General features: G+C 38.6%; 1 protein-coding gene across 5 annotated transcripts in view; it reads left to right on the forward strand.

Moving 5' to 3' along the window:
- Positions 1 to 25,330, forward strand: part of LOC109986983 (protocadherin-9) — a 204,577-nt gene that overhangs the window by 129,064 nt on the left and 50,183 nt on the right. For 2 of the 5 annotated variants that reach the window (XM_065952834.1, XM_020637873.3), the window contains one exon: positions 13,449 to 13,650. The exons of 1 other annotated variant lie outside the window; for it this stretch is intronic. In XM_065952834.1, coding sequence (XP_065808906.1) covers positions 13,449 to 13,650 — 202 coding nt within the window. The remainder of the gene's footprint in view (positions 1 to 13,448; positions 13,651 to 25,330) is intronic. 2 more of the 5 variants (XM_020637875.3, XM_065952835.1) reach the window with 1 other exon arrangement.

A 25,330-nucleotide genomic window follows, 5' to 3' on the forward strand; every position in this document is an offset into this window, starting at 1 on the left:
GAAAAAAAGATCTTGGACCAAAGAAGGAGACAAAATGAAAAGATGGAACATGAGCTGGAAGAACAAAGTTAGTTTGATGCTGGTGTGTATTTTTTTTGTCCATTTTTCAACACAGTCAGGACCAATATTTGGAAACCACAGGGCCAAGGGTAATGCTGTGCAAAGGGAAGGTATCACTTGCACTGAATTAATGACATTTTACAGAAGACACAGACCTGTTTTTAAAGTTTTATCAGTTACCCATATTGCATTAGAACAAAAAAGGATATAACGTTGCTCTATTATTAAGTGGGACCCTCCTGTGCAGCGAGGCCACAATTGTAGCAAAGCTTCAGTTGGACTGACAATGGAGACCATGATTCTCTACAGGAGTTCTTGAGAAAGAAATGTCTCGGAAGAGAACTTGCAGCATGAAAATGTTTATTTAAAGCTTACTGTCAGACCAGGAAGAAACATCACAGTTTACTGATTGAAGCTGTGATGTCAAACCAAGAGGCCTTTCTATCTGCTGATTATTTGTACAGGTGTCAATGTTGAGATGATAACATTAAAGGTATTTTGCTTTTTTCAGCAATAGATCTTGACATTGGGTTCTAAGTGAGCAGTCAGTTTACAGGTTCAGGTAACTGTCAAGGTTGTTTTATCTTGTAAAAGTATTTTGGGAATGACGAAGCAGAATGTGCCTTCAACCTCTGGTCACATCTAACCCATAGCTTCACATGGAAATTTACCAGAACCCATGTAGTGGAAAATGTGGTCTTGTCCAATAATATTCATTCCTTTCTAATCTCTAAGCCTCTCATGTTCCTTGTTTGTTTTTTTCTCCCTTTCTTGATCATGCGTAAATCTAGTCTCCATCTTCCTCGATGTTCACAATAAGAATGACAGACATAATTTCTAGAAATTCAACAATGCTGAAAATTGCTCCTCTCCAACTGTAGGTAAATATATATTCCGGCTTTGGTCTACATTTTGGCTCAATGGTTTTCCAACAGTGTTAAGAGCCAGTTTTTTTTTTTCTGTCACAGACTCCCGAAATGCAAATGGGCAGCCGATCACATACAAACAAAAACAAATTATGCTCTGCGACACTACCCAGCACCATGCATTATGCTGGAGCTTTGCTTTCACTGGAAAACTATTGAATGGAAATTGCTGGCTGCTTGGCAACAAAACAAATGGAAAAAGGTCCGGGTGATTCTTATTTTCCAGATGATTAGTTGCATCAGAAATAATTGTTGGTAAGATCATTGACCATAAAATTAATTATTAAGGCTCAAGCTTAATTGTATTTCCTCACTGTGACTGTCCTCTCAGAAAAAGTTAGTTTCTAATTTCCTGATGAGTGAAATGGCAACGGAGCAGCAGGTCTGTATACCTCAAGCTTTACAAACCCAACGTCCATGCTACAATGAGGATCAGTGGCTTGATTTAAAATAGTATGAGCTTTAGTTATTGATAATATATGATGCATTAGTAGCAAAGAGTTATATGTCATGTACTAAAGCCCATGAGTTCATACTCAATGCCTCATGTGTACACATTAGTCACTTGAATTCATGTAGAAAGTGAATGCAACACACAGCAAATCCAATATTACAGTATGTTTTTTATGGTTGAAGTCTGGCATTGGACTCAAGCATAAACTCTCATTGCAGAACAGTCTTAATATGTTTCTGGATTTGATTATGGTTTAAGGATTCAATGATCTAATTAAGTTTACTCTTATTCCAGAACATCGCAGTACATAAGAGGGATACAAAATAGGGTACTCAGGTCCTGATTAATATAATTAATAATACAAACTAGACTTTAAGTGAATGCCTATAATCTATAAAAACTTCACTTTTGTTCACATAATACATAAAACATAATTAATTGCGAAAATAAAAACACAGAAACAATTGTATATAAATATGACCCATGTGTATGGCACAATTATCCAATTTAAAGTGCTCTCCTACTCATTAGTTGTGCCCAGTGTCCACACCCACTCATCACACTGCTTTTTATATATTATGCTGTTATTAATTAACATGTCACACATATAGCTGGATGCAACTTCTTAATGAAGTCGTGCATAGCGAGTGTCCCTTATAGTATACATATGTATGAATTTTTAATCAGTTATATATAGAAGTATGTCATACCAGAGTCATTCTGACACTTCCATTACTCAACCATTGGATGCAGATGTAACCTGGAGTCTAACTCACTGTCTGTTTTCCCCAAAAGAGCTGATTCTGATTTGAATGCATGTGCACTATTTCCCCTAAAAAATTCACAAAATGTACCCACACAAGACGTGAAACCCTTGTGAAATAAACATGAAAACCACGCAGTAGACGTTTTCGTATATACACAGGCAAAGTATGTCTGGTATGCATCTCCATCTAACACCATGACGGCTGGCACATACAGTGAGTGCAGTGTGTCGATAGTGCTGTTTGATGGTGCCGTCAGCACCTTGCCATAGTGCCTCAGCATCAAACCACCCTTTGGTTATCACTGTCTTTCCATTATCCAGTGGCATATGCATGTGCTGTGTAGAAGTTGCCATGTCAGGGGATTTTTACCCAACCAGAGATTACAAAATGTTTTTTTTTCTCGGTTTACTCTTCAACTGACAATTTCTGTTCTTGTGGAATTCTCTTATTAGTGCGCTCTATAGTTCAACAAAGGCTTTTCCATGTATTTCAGTCTATAACTTAAAAAACAATGCTGCTCAGAGCAACTGAGAGATAAGGCTGCACAATGCATTTTTATTGTTTCATTGTCTTTAAACAGCAGCTACTATGCATACAGATTCTGTTTAAGCTGCAGTATCACACTAATCAGTTGTTGTCCATGTCATTAGGTTTTAGCACTTTGTAGCACTTCACTAATTTTCCAGTCAGTTGGATTCCCCCTTTAGAGGAGAGATTGTGATAACGTAGAGGCTTATAAATTTAACGTGCCGATTAGTTGCATATTTCCCAACTAAATTTATTAGATTAACACCCTCATAATACCTTTCTCCCATTAATGGAAGAAGACATAAAATCCAATTCATTGTTAGCAGGGATACGCAAAGACAAAGTAAAATTCATTGTAATAGAAAAGGGGAAAATAATGACTCTTGAAGTTAAGAAATTTGGTAAAATTTTGGCGTGGGGCTCAGTTGGTAGAGTCGTCGTCTCTCAACCGGAAGGTGGGGGGTTTGATCCCCAGCTCCTGCAGCCACATGTACGATGGGTCCTTCCTTGAGCAAGACACTTAACCCAGAGTTGCTCCCACTGCTTTGTCGGCGGAGTGTGAATGTGAATGGGTTTAGTTACTTCTTATGATCACTTTACATCACAGCCTCTGCCATCTAGTGTGTGAATGTGGTGTGAATGTGTCGGTGTGTCCTGCGGTGTAAAAGCTCTTTAAATTGTCAGAAGACTTGGAAAAACGCTATACAAGCTTAAGCCCAGTTACCATTTACCATAGATAAGTCATGGATGTCAAGTTTAAAGTTAGCTTTTTCAGCTCATTGTTTCCTACAATCTGTTGAGGAGGGGCCTCAAAAATTCCATATGCAAATAAAACAGCCATGCGACTGCTCTATTTGATACTTCTATTTATAATATTGACAGGGTATGCTGGATTGAGTCTGATTTTAATATGATGCACTATCCATCAGCTGCTGTCATTGATAAGATAAGTGTAAACAAACAAATGAAAAAAAATCTGATTATCCTTCTAGATATGTATCTGTTTGCCTTTCTGTAAACAAACAAAAGCGATCTCATGATCTTTATATCTTTGAGTGAATGCCATGATTTAAAAAAAAATGAAATCAAGGAAATTTCGACTCACCATTGCCAAAGTCAACCAGAGCTCCCTGCTGCATAGATTTACATTTGATCTCTCAAAGCTGGATAATCATGGCTCTGTAAATAGCCATTATTTCTGCAGGATAAACAGAGATCTGACTAAACAAATGTGTGCCTCTGTACCTGTTTGGTGTAATGGAAGCACAAATAGGATTTCATGACAGCTAATAGGGTTGTAGGTTATTATTAATCATGGAGAGCAGTGTGATTATCATTTGGTTTTGCATGAGGACAAATAAATGCAGCTTTTAATGCGGCATGAACGGATGTGTTTTATTCATTTTTCATTACCTTCTAATGTTTCTAATGCTTTTTATTAGCACCGTGACACAAAAGGTATGCCTGAGAAGCTTTTGTAGTGTGTAAATAGAAAGCTAACACCCTCCACAGTGCCACAGAACAGTGACTTCATTGCTACAGCTGAGTGCAGCAGCAAGATCACATGGACTGTAACTCATAAACACATCAAGCTTCCCCATTCAGTGCTCAGGGCCTCGCCCGCTCTGCTCTGTAGTTAACTGTCTCTGAGTGTCAAATCCTTCATCCTGATGCAGGAGACACACATAGAGAAGAATTGCTGTGTCTCTCATTTTATGGCTGTGGATGTCGGCGGAGGGGAGAAGCGATGAGTGAGTCAGTAGTGGTTAACTTTGTAGCTAATGCTCTGTGGCAGTTGCACAGGTTTCTTCGGCTCTGCTTAAGGCACAGAGGGAAGCTGGTTGAACTGCTCCTGTCTCGCAGTTCTCACTCAGCCGAGGCAGGTTATTTAACAGCGCACCAAAGTGAGGAAGAAGAGGGGGGAGAGGGAGAGAGTGGTGGAATCCATCAGAAAAAGGAAAGAGGTCACTGCAGGGTGGAGAGTGAAAAAAAAAAAAGGAGTAGATGAGTCGAAGATGTCCAGATGTAGCCCCAGGTGGTGTTAGATGACATCAATTATAAATGATATCTCATCCCTCTGAAGAAGACTGCCGGGGTAAAATTCTGTTTAGATTGCCGGTTTTTGTTCCCGGCTTCATTCTGAAATATAAAAATCAAAAACCTCATACACCCACCACCCAAGCCAAGCACCATGCAGAGCTTGATGGATCCATTTAAATGTATCTATTGTGATAAAGTTTGATATGCATGCTTAGGCAATGGGTTGATTTCATGTTTCCAGTTGTAGGCAGCTTCTAGTGTCAGGCTCAGTTAGCTCAACCACCACTGTGCCTGTTGGCTGCAGTTTCAGCCCCGTAACTTCAGTTATACCTAGAAAGCTATCCTGAAGTTGACAGAGATAATCCTGGAAGGTTTGTTCCTCAAGCTCTGCAGCAAGAGCGTATTATTTTTGCATTTATCTCTGCTAGAATGGATTAAAGCCGCTAGGTGTAGACTTATTCATTGCTGTATCTAACCTCATTCCTGTAATTTATGTGCTGGCATACTTGAAACATTCTTGGTAAAAAATGAAAATATTTCAGCCCAGTCAGCTCAGTGGTCTCGGGTCAAATCCAACACATAGCTTTCTTTAGAGGCCAAAGGCTGAAGGAATTCATATGTTTTATTATTTCAGAAATCTTATGTCCAATACTCTATTTTGTATAACATAGTTAGATGTCTTGAAGTTATAACCCTTCAGATTTTCTTAACCATCACCACTATTGCTCTTCAGTGAATCTTCTTTACACTTGTAGTCGTTATTATACAGTGATTGATAGTTCTTCTACAATGTGATGAATTATCTGAGACACCCACAGTATGACTGGATGTACTGTTATCGGCATACACATTCTTTTTGAAAGGGCATATGCTCAAGGTAGTTTGCTGATCTATATACTGTATGTGGATATGTCAAAGAGAACTCATGGAAGTGTTTTCTATTAAAATCCGCCTTCTTTCACCAGCAGTCAGCACAGTTTTGGAAGATGGGTTCTGAGTTTAATCATAAAGAAGGTCTTAGTTTTATGAACAAATAATGGAGCCAATATTATATGAATAACTCTTTAGAGGCTGGTGGAGACCAAATAGGAGTTAAAAAGACGCTGAAATAGTCTTACATGGAGCTGCTGGTCAGAAATACCTCAAAATAATAAAAAATGACATCTTCTCAAATGCTTCTCCTCGAGGGCCTCCTCCAGCTAGTCCTGAAGGTCGCTGATTAAGGCCGGTTCTGATTCTGTTTCTGTGGTCTACCATTTGCCGTATTGTTATTATTCAAGGAAAATATGTCATTGTTGTGTTTACAGCATGTTGTTTTGTCCCCGTGAGGCCATAAGCATCCATTGATGTGGACTTAATAATACACATTTGACACATTTGCTGTTTTATGAATGTGATCTCATCTCTGTTGTTTATAAAACACTTTTCCTTTCTACAAGGAAATCTAGGAAAGAGTCCTATGAATAAAAATAAACAAAAATGTGCATAAACTCTTCAAACTTCCTCAGCCAATATTGTGAGCCAGTAGCGCGGACTTTCACCGCTGTAGCAAACATCAGAAGTTCTAAACTTTGGGAATTCATAAAAGAATGTCACACAGGCTAAAATCTCACAACTTTCACCACAAAGCGAGTCCCAATAAGGCAGAAATGTTCAAATGCTTCAGGAATTATGAAGTCAATCTATATTTTTCTCAACTCTCTAATTAAGAACCACCCTTCCCACACTTTTGCTCATTTAAAAAAAAAAAAAACGTTCCAAGCTGAATCTCGAGACTGTCCACCACAAATACCCCTGCAGGATTCCTGATATATCCTGATAAAGAAAATAATTAATTCCAATTCCAATGTTGATGTCATGATGGATGTTGCATTGTAATATCCTATAATATACTTAATTATAGGTATAGATTTAGTTTTTTAATGCATTGTGTGAACTATTGCAGGAAAAGGAAATAGAGCATATTAAAAAAAAAGTGTTTTCACTTAGGACCAAGTTCCAAAAAAAATCCAGATAACATCTCTATATTTTGTAAACCAAGCGCATAAATTCCCAGAATTTTGTCTTAATTAAAAAACTTGTGGTGCTTGTTTTAAATAATTTGTCTGCCTTCAGCTCAGAGATCAAAGTGTGAGTTCATGTAATGGTTCTTACTTTTCAAGTAGCTTGTCTTTCCTCTGCTGTTTAAGGTTGTGTGTCCCAGACCCGGACCATTCAGAATAAACATACTAATCCATTTTCAAGCATTACTTTTTTTGTATATTTAAGACAAATTTCTCAAGGTTTGATGATAATTTCAGTCAGGACAGTTTCGCTGCATGAACCCTACTGTATCGCCCTCCTCTTCCTTTTTTTTCTTCCTCCTCACAGAACCTGGCCCTGACTCACTCCTGCACAGCATCTGTAATTTAAACAATATTTTTGCATTCTATTATCAGTTTTACAAACACATATTTAAGAAAAGAACAGTGCCGTTTCACATCCTTTGTCATTTAAATGTGATATCTCCAGCATGACTAATGCAAATTAGGCTAAAACACAAATATCTGTTTAACAAGCACAAAAACAGTGGGGAGGGCCGCTGCGTGCTAATGTATGAAAGTGGGATGAGACGGAGCTAATTAGGGAGGTGTAGACGGATGAAAAGAAAACAAATTGGACTTTGAGGGGCCTCTGCAACGGGAGACTTGTCACTCGCTGACATCTGTGAAAGATGACAGGTGAGAGTGTGGGTCTGCTGACAAACATGCAGCCTGACTACACATGGATTTTTATGCTGTTTAATGAGAAAGAAAATGTGTCTCGCATATGTGGGTTAGACAGTAAATGGTTAAAGGATGAATAAATAAGCCTGCATGCTGTATACTGCAACCATAAATCTGCATAAGATCATTTAGCCCAGAAAAAGTCAAAATGATGGACTGTGCTGATAATCACACGCTAAGCAAGTGTTCTGTAAATGACTTACACAAGGCACACTGCTGTTCGACACACACACACACACACACACACACACACACACACACACACACACACACACACACACACACTACATGTCCGGTTCCAAGCTTGCAATTTAGGAAATGGGTCAGATGTGACTTAGATTTATGCATCTTTGTGTTTGTCTTGGTGTGTTTGTGTTGTTGGTGCAGCACAGAGCGAGGGGGAGTGACTGATCGGGCCTCATTGTGGATGTGGCAGAATGCAGATGTTTCTAAGAACTGCCTCGCTATGATTTAATGATGAAAAGCAGAAGGGCGGCAGACTTAAGACTCTGGAGAGGCAGCAGGAGCAGACTACGTCAATAGTCGAGTCGGAATCAAACACGGGGGAGATTGTGACTTATTTGTCATTTCTTATTTCATACTCAGACACAAGTTTTGGGAACTCTTTTTATCTCTGCGTCTTTCATCCTTTTTTTTTTCATTTCATGCTACTTTGATAGCTTGTTTTTTTTTTTTGGTTGTGTTTGTCGTCGAAATGGGGCCCTGCTTGCCTGAGACTGTGATGCATCTTATGGATGATCCCCAAGGAAATCTCAATGTTATGTTTACAGGAGGCAATGTCTATCATCTGCTAATGTTTCACTTGATTTGATGGTTTATGGAATGTTACAGCCTGTCATGGCTGTTGTTGAAAACTGTAGGGAATATAGAATGGAAATTCACTCCCCCCCTTCCCAAAAAAAAATGATAAAATGTAATAAAAAAAAAGACATACATTATTGTCTGTGAGAGTGAACAGCATCAAATATGTCTGAGACTGTGTCATTTTGCTGTTTCAGCAAGTGTTGGGAAAAGCAATACCAGTGCAAAGTTGTAGGACAGAGAGGGAGTGACACCGAGAGAAAATCAATCAGCACTATCAAGTTTGTGGCCTTTTATTGATAAAAAAAAAAAATGTATTTTCCAAGGTGGCCAGCAGATGGCACAGCACCTTTGGTCTCTAAGGGAAGAGGAATGAGTGAAAGAGCAGGGAGGAGAGAGACAGAGAGGGATCTTTTTGTGAGTTTTGTTTTCCTGCTTGACTGATCCCCCTCAGTGGTCTGATTGTGAGAACGGACTCGTGGGAAGTGTTCTCTCACCGCAGGTGTCAGACTGCTGTTAGATAAGATTATTTGTGGGGGTGAGGAGGTTGCATTAGTTTGTGCCTGTGTGTGTGTGTGTGTGTGTGTGTGTGTGTGGGCGGGTGTGTGACTGTGTGTGTGTCCGCTCAGTGTGTGTGCTGCTCCTTCTCATTAAACGTCTGCCTCGATAGAAATGTTAAAGCGTTGTATTGTGCTCATTTGGAAACACAACATCACGCAGAAGTTGTTTTTGACTTGCACACTGAGCTCCATATGGTCACACTCAGGAGGAGGAAGACGGGGAAGCAGAGAGAGAGAGAAGCTTGTGATCCGAGTCATAAGCTCTGTCCCTATTTGTTTTCTGTCACATAAAACCAAAGTTGTATGAGTTTTGTGTTCGATGGGATTGTGTCTTTGCTGCAAAGTCATTCTTTATATTTCACCCTCGGATTGTTGAGTCTCACCAGAGGTGTTGACACGAGTTCCTGCTGCATCTGCTCCAACGCAGCACAGTGCAGAAAGAAGTCAAAACACTTGGTGGTAACAGGCTCTGTGTGTATCGTTTTATGGATGACTTACCACTTTATTTATCTGTTACTTTTGCTGTCTCTGATTGTTTCTTAAGAGAATCAATACTCAATCTTTCTATGAGGGTATTTGTTCGTCTTTAAAAATTGAGAATGCAATCTTAAGATCAATAAAACTAATGAAAGTTGAATCAATTTATCTGACTGCTACTAACTCCTTTTCCAACTACTAATAATGATAATTATTTCACGTCTTTAGCAACATGTTGACTTATTTTGAACTTTATAGGAGACTTTCAGAAGCCGGTTTGTTTGTTGAAGGCAAACTCTCCACACTTTCTAAAAACATTATTTTGTTAAAAGTTGTTTCTAGTGATTGCAGAGTTGGCATTTACTCTCTTTTGTTTGCTTTTTATTTTCACTCTGCTTAATATTGTATCCATTCTATGAAGACCCAAGGGCAAACTCTGTTCTTGATAATTTGCAGGCTGGCTGGAAGTGAAAGCTTCCAGCCAAGCAAAAGGGCCGCTATTTGCTCTGTGTTTGTTATGTGAGTGTGTTTGGTCAGGCAAATTATAAAAACAAGTGGATAATAAGGGTTAGCAGGCACGATAAGCCATAATATCTTGTAAACTGGCAGCAGGGGTAGTTTAAGCCGGTCTTATGCTAATGTTACTTCAAGTGACTGTCAGCGTCTGAGAAATACAAACATCTTCAAACATGCATAAACCCACAAATAAACACATGCACGGGCATAACCAGACTACTCCCACGGAACACCGACAGACACAGACAAGGCAATTTATTCAAACGTGGACCTTCTTTATTTACAGCTAATGGAATTACAAATGATGAATTATCAAATATGTCGCTTTCAACAATCCAAATTACAGTGAAATATTAATAAAATAAATATAATCAATCTATCAGTCTGGTTTATATACATTCAGTTTGTTCTTATATCAAACCTCTTTTGATCTGATAGGGCACAGTGTACTTTTTGTAGAGGCATTTACACAGTTTCATATCATCAAATAATAATATACATCATATATATATATATATATATATATAAATAATATAATATCAGAAAAAGATGACTTGAACACAAAATGGCCTGTTAATAATCAAATATTGTAATGAAACTCAAAAATGTATCTGACAAGCATTTTGATGTTATAATTCGACCCATGTCCTTTATCTTTTAACATAAAGGGGGCGGAGTTTATAACCTACAATGCAGCCAGTCAGCAGGGGGAGCTCTAAATCTTTTGGTTTCACCTGAGGCAGACACTGTTCAGTCTTTATAAGGTCTTTCCCTGATATTACAACAAACACTTGATCTGGTCAGCAAAATGGTTGACCAACAACGTATTATCTTTTACAATTTAGTTTGTTTACATTTGAATGTTTCCTGTGGTTTCATGTTGTTGAATGTTGTATATTTTATACTTCGCTTACCCAAAGGTCCGACTAGATCCCCAAGTTGGAAATAAGCCATAGCTATACACTCTGGGTGCAGCCCATTAGTTTCATGCTCTGTATTGAAACTATGTGTTAAATTGCATCGTACCTATAAAATACATAAATTAGTAATTTTCTATATCTATTTAATATGCTTTTGTATTAACTCACTACTGTGTAATAGTTCATATTATTCAGATGTACTCTAAATACCATCCTTTACAGAACACATACCTTTGTGAAAAAGTACTACATTGAATCTTGCTCTAATTTTAATCTCATGGCATTGCTAAAAAAAAAACTCCCTCCATAGACTCAGTTGAAATATATAGTTAATATATAGTTGTCTTCTTAGCTGTGAAACGAGGGGGCCAGAAAGCTGCCACTATCAGTGTACCCAGTTTGACACTTACAGAGCAGCCAAGTAATAAAGTAAAATGGCTAACTTGCCTTAGGCCAACTTGTTTGGCATCAGCAGCAGGGGGAGAAAACACAGCTAAATGAGTGCAGATACACCAAACATGTCAAATCTTTAAGACTGGCCTCGCCCTTCTTCTTCACCGGGTATAATTCATAAGATGTTTTAAACTGCGAAGACATTATTCTTCACTTTATCTGATCAGTATACGTTTGTTTTGAACACAATCAAACATAAGAGGGTAGATCTTTAGAGGAGGACTTTCTATATGATTGTGTGATCTTCATTTGAAATGCCACGTCTGATCATCTGCTGCTTCATAATTACTAACAGTGACATTTATCCAGATTCCTACCTATTCCTTTACATTTAATTGTACTTTTTTTCCGGTTGTCATGGAGACGGGATGTGAAGCTTTGTATGAATCCTGATTACAATTTTTAGCATAAGGGTACATTTCAGAAGTTTCATGACATTTTTTTTGTGGCTTTTTTGTGTCTGTAGTGAAGAGATAGGACAATGGATGGAGTAGAAATCAAGGCGAGAGAGAGCGAGAGGGAGTGGGGAATGACATGTGGGGAAGGAGCCTCAGGTCGGATTCGAACAGGTGCCGTAGATAGATTTTTAGTTTTTGTCAGCTATTTCAACTTTTCATAAATAAAGTCATATCTGTTTTCCTTTAAAATGTCAGAAAACGATATAAAAGGCCTTTATAAAGTTGGTACATATAATTTAATTCAAACACAACATTTCATAAATGGAGCCAGCGCCAGACTTCAATGGAAAAAACACACATCTATAGCTGTCAGACTTGAAATAAGTAAAACAGTCTTTGTTGTCATTTCAATTCATTTTCCCTTTTAGTCAGCTTATCATCAGTGTCACTGTGGTACTGCGGGGCATGACGGGGCTGACATCTTCCTCCAAGGTTGATATAGCTCACGCTGCTCTATATATCTATCTATCTATCTATCTATCTATCTATCTATCCATCCATCTATCCATCCATCCATCCATCCATGTATCTAAATCTATAACCAGCTCTGTCTGCACCCCCTTCCTCCCCCACCCCCCTTACAGTACCATCCCTCAGTTTTTCCTTCTTTTCATTTTCTCTTTTTGTTTAATTGAATGTTGCATGCTTTTGGAGCAGTTCTAAAATATATAATGAGGTCATTTGCATTAGACTGCAGATTGGGTGACCTTTGCTTTTGCCAATAATTACTGTAAAAGCCGCCTCTGTCTGTCATCACCAAGGATGTGGCAGGGACCTCTCTGCGCTCACAAAAGGTTAGCTGGAGGCTTCTGTCTGGACTTCTGAAAAAGCCGGAGGAAAATGTCATTAGAGCACAGGGAAAAGACACTCGGAGTTAACAATTGGAAATTCAATCAGGATGGCTTTAAGGACGGCGTGTGTTCGTTAATGTGTATGTGTGTTCCCATGCATATCTACAACAGAAGGGCTAAAAGACGTTTCCTAGGAACGCTACGTCGGTTAAGAAATTCCTCTCTTCAGTGAGAGTGGAGAATTCAGAGAGAAAGGACACCCTTGGGGCAACTTTTGTTAACTCTGCAGACCACTTTGACTTTGCCAAACAAACTGAAACACGAACTAAACAACTGGGCTGTTAATTTCCATGCAGCAGGCCTCACAAACATGACAACACTGCCACAAATATCAAGAAATTCCCTGGCCTTCATTAATTATGCCTGACATTAATTACACAACACATTTATGGAAGGCTCACAAATACTGCACTCTTCACCTTGCTGGATTTGTGTTACAGTGCATGATGTTTAATCTGCATGCTGTTGTTGGTTGTCATTGTGCAGTGAAACGTGACTGTATTTACCATGTGTTAGCTCCCCTTCCCATCAATAACCGGGCCCAGGTCAATTAAAAAAAAAAAGAGACCCTTTATTCCTCAATCATTCTTAGTTTTTTGCTGAAAATGAACCCTTCTATTCATCCGTGCCCTCCTTACTTGTAAATGTATTTGACATCATCCGTCAAACTCCCAAGGCTGCTTATTTCACACTGCAGTACCGATCAGGACTCAGCGTGTCAAGCAGCATACGTGAGCTTGTTCAGCTCAAAGTAAAAAAAAAATTACATTGTGGTAGGACTTAAATTTTTTAAAGGGGGCAGAGCAGAGCACTTTAACATCAGAGGCTCTGTTTTGTGCTCTTGGTTCTAGTCGCAGCGGCGCGTCACGTTTCACCTGCCGGATGGCTCTCAGGAGAGCTGCAGTGACAGCGGTCTGGGGGACCACGAGCCTGTAGGCAGTGGCTCCCTCCTCACTCAACCTCTCCCTCTGGTGCAGGCGCAGGACGACTTCTACGAGCAGGCCTCCCCCGACAAGAGGACCGAAGCTGACGGCAACTCTGATCCCAACTCTGGTGAGTTTTGATATCTGACATGGCAGACTACCATCTTGCTTTAACATGCACGCATTGTCGGTTTCTTTGGATTCCTTTCCTTCTCTCTCTTATTTTATGCAAAAGCTTGGGGAATTTAAAGCATCATTGCCACAACGTTTTCAAAAAGCTGCAAAATGAGAGAAAAGACATTGAATGCATCATGATTGCGTCCTTTCTTTCACATACAATACAACTCATTTAAGTCAGAACATGCTTTGTTTTAAAGTGCAGGTTAAAGGAAACAAAAGCAACATTTCAGATTTTTGCTCGAGGGGAATGACTCAAAATCCTTGAACCGAAATAATAAATAGTCATGAAAAACAACATCAGTCTCCATAAAGAACTCAACGTGCCAAATATCATTTAATTTAGAGTCATTTGACTGCTCAAGTAGGTTTCTAGTGGATACACGAGCAGGTCATTCATTTCTCAGTTAATCATCCAGACTTGTTCATTCCTCCCAGGAGCAAACCTGGGTCTCCCATAGGCTCCTCACCTATTTGTGAAACTCATTTGATTTATTTAGAGATGATTTCCCAGTTGGAAGTCTTGGTGCTCAGCTGAAGATGTTAACTTCCCACTATTTCTGGTGAGAATGTACATCTCCGACCCAGTTTTCTCATTTTATCATTAAGAGGTGAGGCGTGCGCAAAGATCAAGCGCATCGCCCCAAGGTCGATGCCAGCTTGCCTGCCAAAGGTGGAGCAGTCAGCATCGCTTAAATGCAAAGCGCTGTGAGTAAACTGTTGTGAGTGTATGATCTCATACACAGTCTAACTTAACAGATGAACCCACAGTTGTGCCGATGTGGTGAGTGAGTACCATGCAGGCCTACTGACTCACTGTCCACACAAATGAGTAAATTGCACATGAGCTAAGCACGTGCCGTTGTTGTACAGCTGGCTAACAAGTCAAGTATGAGCGAGACAGAACTTGATTTTTTTTTTTTTACTCAAGTAAGAGTCAAATGAATAAGTCTGTGCACCTTGGCCTATAGAGCAAAGCAACTCAAGTACCGGAGAGTTTAGATCCCAAATACCACTGCCCACTTGAGTCTGAAAACACGATTTTAAAAATAAAAACAACAAAAAAGAACCTGGGTCTGTGAAGTTAGAGACAAAGTGAGCTTACCAGACCTTTGTATTACACTGCTGAAAGTTTCAAAGACCAGGTTGTCTGACTTAACAAGTGGCAGTTGAGTTGCATTGTGGTTAATGTAGGCAAAAGGTCATGAAAGAGGTCAAAGACTGGCTGTTTTAATCAAATAAAACGTGGATGCTAAATTGGATGTTTTGCAGATGCCATCAATACAAATGTTTCAACAGTGAACACATACGAGATCAAAACATTGTGCATGGGAGTTATATCATTGTTAAAACAGAAGCAAAGCTGCGTCTTACGTTTTCAAACCATGTCAGTAATTCAAATTAACTTTATATGAGTATAATTTTTTTCCGAGGACACGGTTCATAATTTCTTCGAGATTTTGAAAGTGCGTTGGCCATTAAGACGACAATAATTGACAATGCTAAATATATGAACGCTATAATTAAACTACAAGCATTGATTGGCTAGAGTTGCTAATGTGCGCTCTCACTGCATGTCATTATTTTATATGTGAAATCGACATCATTTTGAATGGGTTAGATGTGAAAAGAGTTAAGCTGTAAATGTAATTGGAAAAAACAATGAATATAAAAGTATTTATAAAAGAGTAATAACACATGTCAGATTAGCATTTAAAAAAAGGCCTGCATTACAAGCAGTCTAATTAAATATTTATTATTTGTGTCCTCAGTGACAGTCCATTGACACCCTCTTAGGCTGTTTGCAGTTAAAAAGCAAACCTACACAGTATCAGTTACAGTCTTCAACATTTGGAGTCAAACAAATGACCAGATCCTGCTGAATATGATTCAATCCTTCATCCTGTTAAATTTTTTTACGTAGTGCACCCATGTTCAAAATGGTCTTTATAAATTCAAATGAACCAAAATGATATGCTGTGAAGAGAGGGACAGAAACAGAGGAAGTCTCAGCTGATTGTCTGAAACTGAATGAACAGCAAAATCGATATGAACTGTACAACACATGATTGAAAGTAAAACTAAGCGCCATCTTCATACACTCCCAGGACTTCCTGTTGGCAACATGCCTGTTTTACAAAAACTGTTAATAGTTTTACAACTACAAATCATTTTTGTCCTTAAGCATTGGCATTCCATTTTGTCTGCCGTTGTTTGCTTATCAGTAAGCTATTAACAGCGACAACTGCGGTCTTTGATCATTGCCCTGCTGCTTGGCAGGGTAATGATTTTATGTCCTGTCTATGAGGGATGTGTTACCTGGAGGTGGTATTTGCGGGTGTTTGAACACGGTGGTCATGGGTTAACTTGTTTTGAGTAAGGCTCTGTCAGACTTATAAAGCACTCCTTTCACACTCTTTTCTTACTAACTGTACAATGTGACTCAATCTGTTGACACAGGCAAACACTATTTTTCAAGCTATTTCACTGCAACATTCGAGATGAGGACCTTGACAGTAGGTGGTCTTAGCATGTGTGTTTTGTTCACAGTTTGACAGTCTTATTACTACTGCTTTTTTTCTGACGTATTCTGAGTGTTCAAAAGACCTTCTTAAACACTCAAAATTTGAATTATTTATTAAATTATTATAAGTCTGAAGTCCTACGTTTTGCACATGGATATCAAAAAATATGTTTAAAGGGTGCTCATTTTCCCTCTGCAAAGGGTTTCACATGAGAGAGAGATTCAAGCAAAAGCAATTCTGCAACAGTGCAGTAATGTAGGTCTTCCGTCTTTATTGATTCCACAACGGCGTAATATTGGTGTCCCTGTCTGTGAATTGACATTGCTTTATGGCATTGCATAAGCACAGGAGAGCACGGCACAGCAGGAGCTCCACATACACAGTCAGACATGCACACACACACCGTTGTTCTCCCCCTGCTGGCTCCGCTGAACCTTTCTTGCCCCTGTAACGCCTCAGTTACTATCTCCAGAGAGGGCGCAGAGGGGAGATCACTTTGTCCCACCATTAAGCCTCTCCAACATTCATATTGAAGGCAAAACGTCACAGGGGCTTAAAATGTTGGACCCTGACACAGCAGTCTGAATAGGGATAATCAGTAGAAGCTCTACTGGTTATAAAATAAGTGTTCTTTAAGTTATACCTACACATTCTGCAATTATTATTATTTCTGGGCTTTCGTGCCTTTATTTGAGCGATTGGACAGTGGATAGAGATGGAAATCAGGGAGAGAGAGAGAGTGGGGATTGACATGCGAGAAAGGAGCCACAGGTTGGATTCGAACCTGGGCCGCCCGCTTGGAGGACTAGAACCTCCATTCATGGGGCACCCTCACTAACCACTGCCTAACCAGGGCCCCCACATTCTGCAATTATTGACAATAAACCAGGGGTTCTCTAATCCATTAGACATGATTTGCTTTTTTCAAACAAAACAGCTTTAATACAGCCCAGAACTTTGTTGTTTTGGGATGTAAATGAAGTGAAATTAATGAAGACCACATTGACCTTTGGCAGCGCTAAGGTCAACTCATCAGTAGTTTTCCAAACAAGTGCAGCATCCACACAGCCAGCCTGATTTAATCAAAATCTAAAACATACAAAAAAATCTCCATTTTATCTTCATCAAACAAATGTAGAATTCATTTTTTTTTCCACCATTGATAAAGTGATCAGGGGTAACACTGATCAAGCAATCTTTTAATCCTGGCTGCCCTGTCTGTTTTTTTTCTTTTAAGTGAACTTGCTAATTATCCTCCATGTAATACAGGAAAGTAGTTCTGATTCTGCGTAGGCTGAGGCTTTCATCTGAACTAAAGAAACATACACCGTGGGAGTTATGAAAGTCTGATGTCTAACATTATTTTTTTTCATAATGCAGTAAAGCATAAATAGACGTTTTAAATTTCTTTGTGACTTGAGCATATCCCTAAAGCTTTCACACAATAAAGGACATTGCAGTTAGTAAACAACACTTGAACATAAAAGTGGAGTAAACAACAATAACAGATGGATTGTAATCGGGGACAGCAGTCGTGATATTTTCTTTTTTCGAAAGAGAGAAAAAAAACTCGAGAGTAATACAAGTGTGTGAGCAAACGTGGTTCTTGCAACGAGAAAGACCTTGCAGAACCCTTTTCCCAATAAGGATTGATTTTAAGAGTGTTTTCTAAGAGGATTTTTTACAAATGCTCTTAAAGTTTTACACACTGTTCCCCACTTAGCACTCACAAGAAAGTGCTCGTGCAGGGTTGTTAAGAGCTTCTTAATGTTTGCTGTCCGTGGTGCTGAAGTGAGCGACGAACTGATTTGAGGTGATTCAATGGATTACATTCTCCATCAACCATGTCAGATATATATATTTTTTTAAATAGACGGAAATAAATTGCACAGAGGAAACAAATGGCCCTTAAGAAACAATTAAAGGGTTTGGAACTATCAACGTTAATGCAAAAGGAGTCTAATTAACATTCAGCAGTGACAGCCCTCCAGTCTGGGAACTTTGAAAGAGTTAACGTGGGGAAGTCTTGGCAAACTATTCTGTCAAATCAATACTTTCTAAGTCAGAATTAAACTTGGAAATTTCCTTTTAATAAGAAAAATCAATTAAAGGAAGAAAATACATGATAAAGGGAGAAACGCTCTCAAACTAATTTAAAAGGGCCTTGACAAAGAACAACAAAGAAAACAAAACATTGCCAAACTGAAAGGAATGAAGTATCTATTCCCCACTTCATCATTGGGCATGCTGTATTCCTTTCGGGGGCTATACTCGATATAATTACTCTTTGTGGCTAACAACATAGCTGTCTAATCTCAAAGTAAGGAAATATGCTAATCCAAGAAACAGACACAGAGTTTACAATCTTATCATATTGTATGAATTACAAGAGTGACGATGCCCTCAAAAAGGTTTATGAAAATATTATTATATGAACATTGAAAGAACTCACAGCTTTTTTTTTTACTTAAAATGCAAATCTCCACGCTGGTCTCATTTCAATGAATATCAATCAATCAATCATTATTTGTGTAGCGTCAATTCATAACAAGTGTTATCTTGAGGCGCTTTACAAAAAGCAGATAAAAGACCTTACTTATTGTTAAGAAAAATGGGATAGGAAGAGATGGGATAAAATGCAGGAAGGTTTTCTCCTTTGTTTTCCTTGCGTACCTGTTGTCCACACTTCCTTGCTGCTGAAGTGGATGCCAGTGCAGGCCGTGCATGAACGAGGTCGGCGGTGGTTGTGGGGATGACACAGTCCGGTGGTGGTGGCTGGGCGTCAGGGACGTCGGGTGGTAGGAGTGCCAGATCACCACTCTGAAGGTTGGAGAAGCTCCGTCTACTCGAGAGCCTGGCCTGCAGAGGCTCCCTCTTCTTACCTGGTTATAGATGGAGGCAAGGAGAAGAATAGTAGTAATAAAGGCATGATAAGCAGGCAAAGAGGTGTGAATCAATATGTGATTCTCAATTTAACTGTATCCACGTTGACTATCCCGAGCTCACTTGTTGAAGAGTGACAACTGTAGAATAACAGTGAAAAATGAGCAGCAAAACACAAGAGTTTGTATAATGTCAGAGAGGTCGATGTTGGTGTCCTTTCACCAATTTCAATGGTCCAAATATTTTGGAGCACAGGTCTGCTGAGCTGCTAACCTGCTTTGAGCAGGCAGCCATTGGACTGTCACAGTGCACCACTGGATTGGCATAACTACAACCTCCACTGCAGTTCTCCTCTGACTGAGATGTGTGACCAGCCGCCAAGGAACCAAATTGTCAAGAAAATACCCCCAACCTCACCTCAGAACAGTTCCAGTTTAATGTTGCACCACTGTGTTGTGTACATGAAATATAGAGCTGTATTACTCAAAATACAAGATGCTGCATGGCAGTTGTTGGTCCTCTTACAGAATCAGAATCAGCTTTATACTTACACACACAAGACATTTGACTTCGGTGAACTGAGCTCTCTATGTCAAAAAAGTACAACATTTAATACAACAAAAAACACTAAATAAGCAACGACTAAGGAGTATCTTTACTTCCAGTGGTTTCCGGAAGAAGCAAAAAAAAGCATTAAGATCAGGGACGTTTCCAGAGGGGTGGCCAGGGGTGACATGGGCCCACCTTGAAATCTTATTGGCCATCCCAAATGTCTTAATATGATTGGTCATTTGCTTTGCCAGAGGTGGGACTTGTGTTGAAATCCACTATTCAGGCTGAGTTGCAGCAGGCAGCTCATAGTTTTCAATGTGCAGCTGTTTGTTTGCCACTTTGTTTTATTATTTAAATAGTGACTTTGGACGTATATATTTCTAGTCCAAAAAGTCTGGACACGCCCCTGATTGAGATACACAAGTTATAGGTATACCTTAAGGAGGCATCCAGAAGCATCCCTAACCTTCTTGCTTTGTCAAAATGTATAGTTGTTTTAGCCTAAAAAATGAAGCATCTTATTTTTTATTTTTTTTCAGGAAACACTATTAAAAGACATCAAATAAACTGTAAAGACAAAAGTAATAGTCACTTGCTTTAATATCTTCTTGGAGCATTGCATGTCCCTCTGCAATTATAGAGAGAAGTTATTCCAGACACTTTCTGCAGGAAGAAGTCATAATGAAAGAGCGAAATAAACACCCCAGCCACAGATTCACCAAATGAATGTATACTTAGGGTGAAACATAACATGGGCAATCTGTAACAATTCTGAAATAATATTATAATTGATCACTGGGCTGTGGAGGTCTGTTGGATTTTTGTTGCATGAATGAGAGTCCCTGGACTACAAAAGAGCTGAAATAATACATGACAGGGAAGAGAGAGAGAGAGAGCGAGAGAGTGCTCAGAGTAAACAGGGAGGAGAGCGGGGCGAAGCACGGATGTCATGTTTGTTTATAAAACATTTAAAACGACCATTATTGACTAAGTAAGTGCTATATGAATGATTTAAAAATGGTGTAGACAAGAAACAAAGAGCGGTAAGACAAAAAGATCACTTGCACAATCACGCATACACACAAGTAAACCCACACAGAAAGTCAGAGCCAAGTGGAAATGGACTGTGAGATGAAATTTGAATGAGTTGTTGGAGCGCAAGACGGTGTTGTTCGACTCGTCTATAAAACGATTAAACTTTAAATGTAAAGTAGGAAAGGACCACCAGACACATGTCTGATGTCCATGTAAAGGTCAAAAACAGTCAACAGCAATGTCACATACCGTATGAGCCTCACAAATAACATCGAAATGTTATTGTCACTCCTGTATTGTCCTAACATGAGAGTGAGGAGAAACACAGAAATGAGTTAAGGTCACTTCACTGCACTGAACAAGTGAGCCATATTTGCTTGTTATCTAGTTTTGAGAATCTTCTGGGCACAATAAGACATGTATATGAATAGTATAAAGACACAAGCCAGCTAACAAGACTAAAACTTTTTATAAATCACAGCAAATGTGATAAAAACAATGGCATTATGTCACAATTTCCCCAAATGCCAAAAGAAAAGGCTCAGTTTGAGCATTTGAAAGTGATTAAGGCACTATCATCATGTTCACCATGTCCTTTTTATTTTAAGTTCGATATTTAAAAAAAAAAAATCTTTGCCATGGATGATCAAAAGATGGGATAAAGGCAGCAGTTTAGTCTGGCTGCATACCGTGGAAGCCTTTTCAAACAAGCAGCAGCAGAAGTCCATGCAGAAGATGCTCATTGCTGGACAGTTACATCCAGTAAACCCAAAGCCAGTGAGCGTTTGTGTTTTCAATATCAAACCAATGTCCATTTTTGTTTTTTCCCAGAAATGTTTGCTATATTAAAATGGAATGAAATCAAATTGTTGTGTGACACGTTCAGTATCTGTTGTCCAAATCATTTTAATAAGGGTTTATAGAATCTACTCTGTGAATGCTTGGCTTCCCTAAGCAAACATTTCCTTTTTCTCATAGCAACATTTAGGTTCTGCCGCTGGTAATGAATCTGAGTGTGTGAAAATTGTATCATTTGAAGTAGTTCAAAAGTCAGTATAAGTCTGGATTGTCCTCAAACTTTACAGCATGGACGTTCACTTTGTTTCTTGTTGAATAATTCATTCTTTTAAGATGACTGTTTATTTTTCAGCTTCGTTTCTATACATATCACATTCCTTTTGTCTTTGAATCTTCTTTCACTGACACCGAGAGTCAGACTAAAGCACTATAATTAAATATGCTTTTTAGAACAGAGCGGTGGACTTGTAAAAGATACTTGCCTTTTGTCATATATATATATTCCAAACAAAACCCGTACCTAACATCAATACAGCTGGTGTTGTTGAATGTCACGAGCTGTGATAGGGCAATTATCACCATCACTGACGACAAATAAAGGGGAGGAGAACTCCCATATTAATCAGGTTTTTTTTTTCTAAAGTAAGAATATGACAGTATTTGTTCTCAACAGTTGACACATGGCCCATTGTTGTTCAAGACATTGATAGGAACAGGCAAAGTGGTATAAAACAAGAAGCATTGTAATCAAGCAAAGAGCTCAATTAACATGTTGAACTTGAATTTAAGAACAATTACTTATCATATAACAGCTGATATTTGCAATATGTAATATGCATCATAATCCGTTCACACTTTTAAAAAGACATTACAAGAACCTTTGCAAGCATCATCAGTTTCTGGATTCACCATTGTATTCAGTCGCCTTCTTCCCTATCACATTGATCCGCACCGCAGTTTACAATGCTTTTTACTATAGGTTGATTTATTAGGGTTTTTTCATACAATTAAGTCAGGGTGCCTTTTAGTGTTAACAATTCATTTGATTAATTCAATTTCCATTTAATGACACTGGAAGGCATTTTGTACTCCATGAATTGTAAGAAAACACCAGAAGCTACAAAAACCAACTAGTTAGATCCCACTGTGCATTTCTGTTACATAGTTAAGGACCGCCTCACTGAGGAAGTTTAACTTTTCTACCCTTGTAACGTCATCCACACATTTATTCATATATATATATATATATATATATATATATATATATATATATATATATATATATATATATTACAATAACCTGAAGCAAATAAAACATGTAAATACAAGAATATAGATATAGCCTACATTATGAATTAATTTTCTGAGCTTCTTCAGACTTCTAGCTGCATGTTTGGGTGAGTAGCTTAAACATGTGAGTTGTAAGCGATGTCACCAAACTGCGGATGTGGCTCAGCTGGTAAGGTTGGTCGTTTCTGAACCTGAAGGTCGAGGGTTCAACTCCCAGCTCCTGCAGCTACATGTCCCATGTTTCCTTATGCAAGACACTTAACCCTGAGTTGTCCTTGCTGCTTTGTCGGCAGCGTATGAATGTATATGAATGATGTTACTACTTAACTTAGCAACATCGGCTATCAGTGTGTGAATGTGTCGGTGTGCCATGCATTGTAAAAGCTTTGAGTTGTCAGAAGACTAGAAAAGCCAATCAGTCATCTACTGAGCAGATTATAAAGTATCTTGTAAAATCTTTTCTAACTCAAACATTTATTTGAGAAGAAAGTACAGAGCAATTACATTTCATAATGTATCTGCTCTAACGTATGTGCTGCAGAATAGGTGAGGTTAACTAGCACATTCACGAAGCATTACAAACACATTCTGCTGAATATTAAATGTCTTGTGTAATAAACTGTTGAAAGCAGTGGAGCCATTGTCAGCAGTTATTCTGTGTTTTACTATGCTGGGGATTGCAGCGAGCAAATAATATAAGGTGTTTAATCTTCTGGGGGAAATAATTCTCCCACTCATTCATAATTAAATCACAGTTAAGGTGAATCAGAGGTGAGTCAGAACACTGCACCTCTACTCCTCCATTTGTTTAGAATCTCAACTTGGAAATTATTGTTGAGATGCTGTTTATTTGTTTATGCTTTTCTGTTACCTGTAGGAAATCAGGTTCTGTAAATGAACATGCAGTCCATCTTGGTATATATCCCAAGGATATATTTTATACATCTACATTTATGGGCAAAAAACAATGCAAAACATGAAAATCCTTCTGTTTGATAAATGTTATTTATTGTTTGTATCAGGAGTGGTCTCTCCAAAACAGCAACAGCATTGTCTTACCTGTTTTAAAAGTCTCCTCCAAACAACATAATTGGTAGCATGTTAGAATATGTTCTGTTCACATTGACGTCAACATTTTTCCAGCTATTTCAAGCCTCTGAATGGAGATTTACACATGTTTCATCATGAAAGGAGTTTGGCCAGGTATTGAAGCACCGGTTGAACTGTGGGAGATCTTTGAAGATGAGTAATGTTAACAGAAACAAGGTTCACCAAAAGGGTTGTTTGCACTATTTATGCACAAAGGAACACACCCAACTGACAGGAACAGAGCAGAGAGCACATGGCGAAAAGGGGTGAGTGGACAAGGTGCTTGTTGAAATAGCACAATGTGACGGTGGGGGAGCTTAGTGGAGAGGGACAAAATGCTCAAATGCAAGATTGTTATGTTCTCTAGCATGAAAATGGAACCACTTTAGCCATTAATGATTGATGGACAGGAGATGATGGATAACTCCCTTGTTGCTTTTTTTTCTGCTCCAACCCTTTCTGCTTAGTCGGAAACATCAAAGTACCTCTTCAAGCTCCAAACTTTGCGGTGTATTATATCAAAATCCAAAATAACTCCTAAAACCGTCTCTTTATCGGGCAAAAAAAATCTTTACCTAAATGTTGAAATGCTGTGAAATATCACAATTTCACTGGCGTTAATAACTAACACATGTCTAGCCATTTGGACAAGGTAATATAATCCTTTCATGATGTTTTTTCCATATTTTTGAACGGCATGTTGGCTATTTATTTCATCACAATATTTCGAAAATATGCTTTAGGCGAGCAAGATGGTCACAGTGCCATGTTTTTTTTTTTTTTATCATTGCTTATGCCAAATTTGGGCTGTTATATTTCCCTGGCACCCCAATTGTCTCTCCATGGTAGAGAAGATTGGCAGTCTCTTCATTGTATTTACCTTTGGGCCACCAGACTTGTCATCAGGGGAAATGCTGGAATACTGTGTGGCACAAAACAGGAACTAATTTACTTTGCAATTTATTGTCAAATTTAACTTTGCAGTTTTATGATCAGTACTTTTTTTTTCCAAACCTTGAATTCATTGCATATCAATCATAACTTTCCTGCTACTTTTAGAATGTCATGACGTCCATGCTGCATCAAATTGAACTGATCAGGTTATGGCTGATGTTACAGGATGTTCTGACTCTTGCAGGGCATATTTCCCTTATACAGTAAATTACAAAGCCTTTGTTGCATCATAACAGTGTCTGTCAAAGCAAATGAAAATTATTGTTAGAGATATTGTTTTTTGGTTATGTTTAAAGTTGAATAGCATGTTATGGTTTAGGAAACAATCTTTTCTGTATTTTCACTCGTCTAGTCCTGCTTTTTTATATTTTGTTGATATTGACATGTTTAATGTTGTATCTGAACTGTGTCTTACCTTATCGCACACTACAGGCAGCATGACTTTATTCTTCATTCCCCAAAGCAAACTTGTTGTTGTTACAAACTGACCTTCTTTTTTTTTTGGGT

The sequence above is a fragment of the Labrus bergylta genome, chromosome 3 (assembly GCF_963930695.1).
Source record: "Labrus bergylta chromosome 3, fLabBer1.1, whole genome shotgun sequence".
In the NCBI taxonomy this organism is placed as follows: Eukaryota; Metazoa; Chordata; class Actinopteri; order Labriformes; family Labridae; genus Labrus; species Labrus bergylta.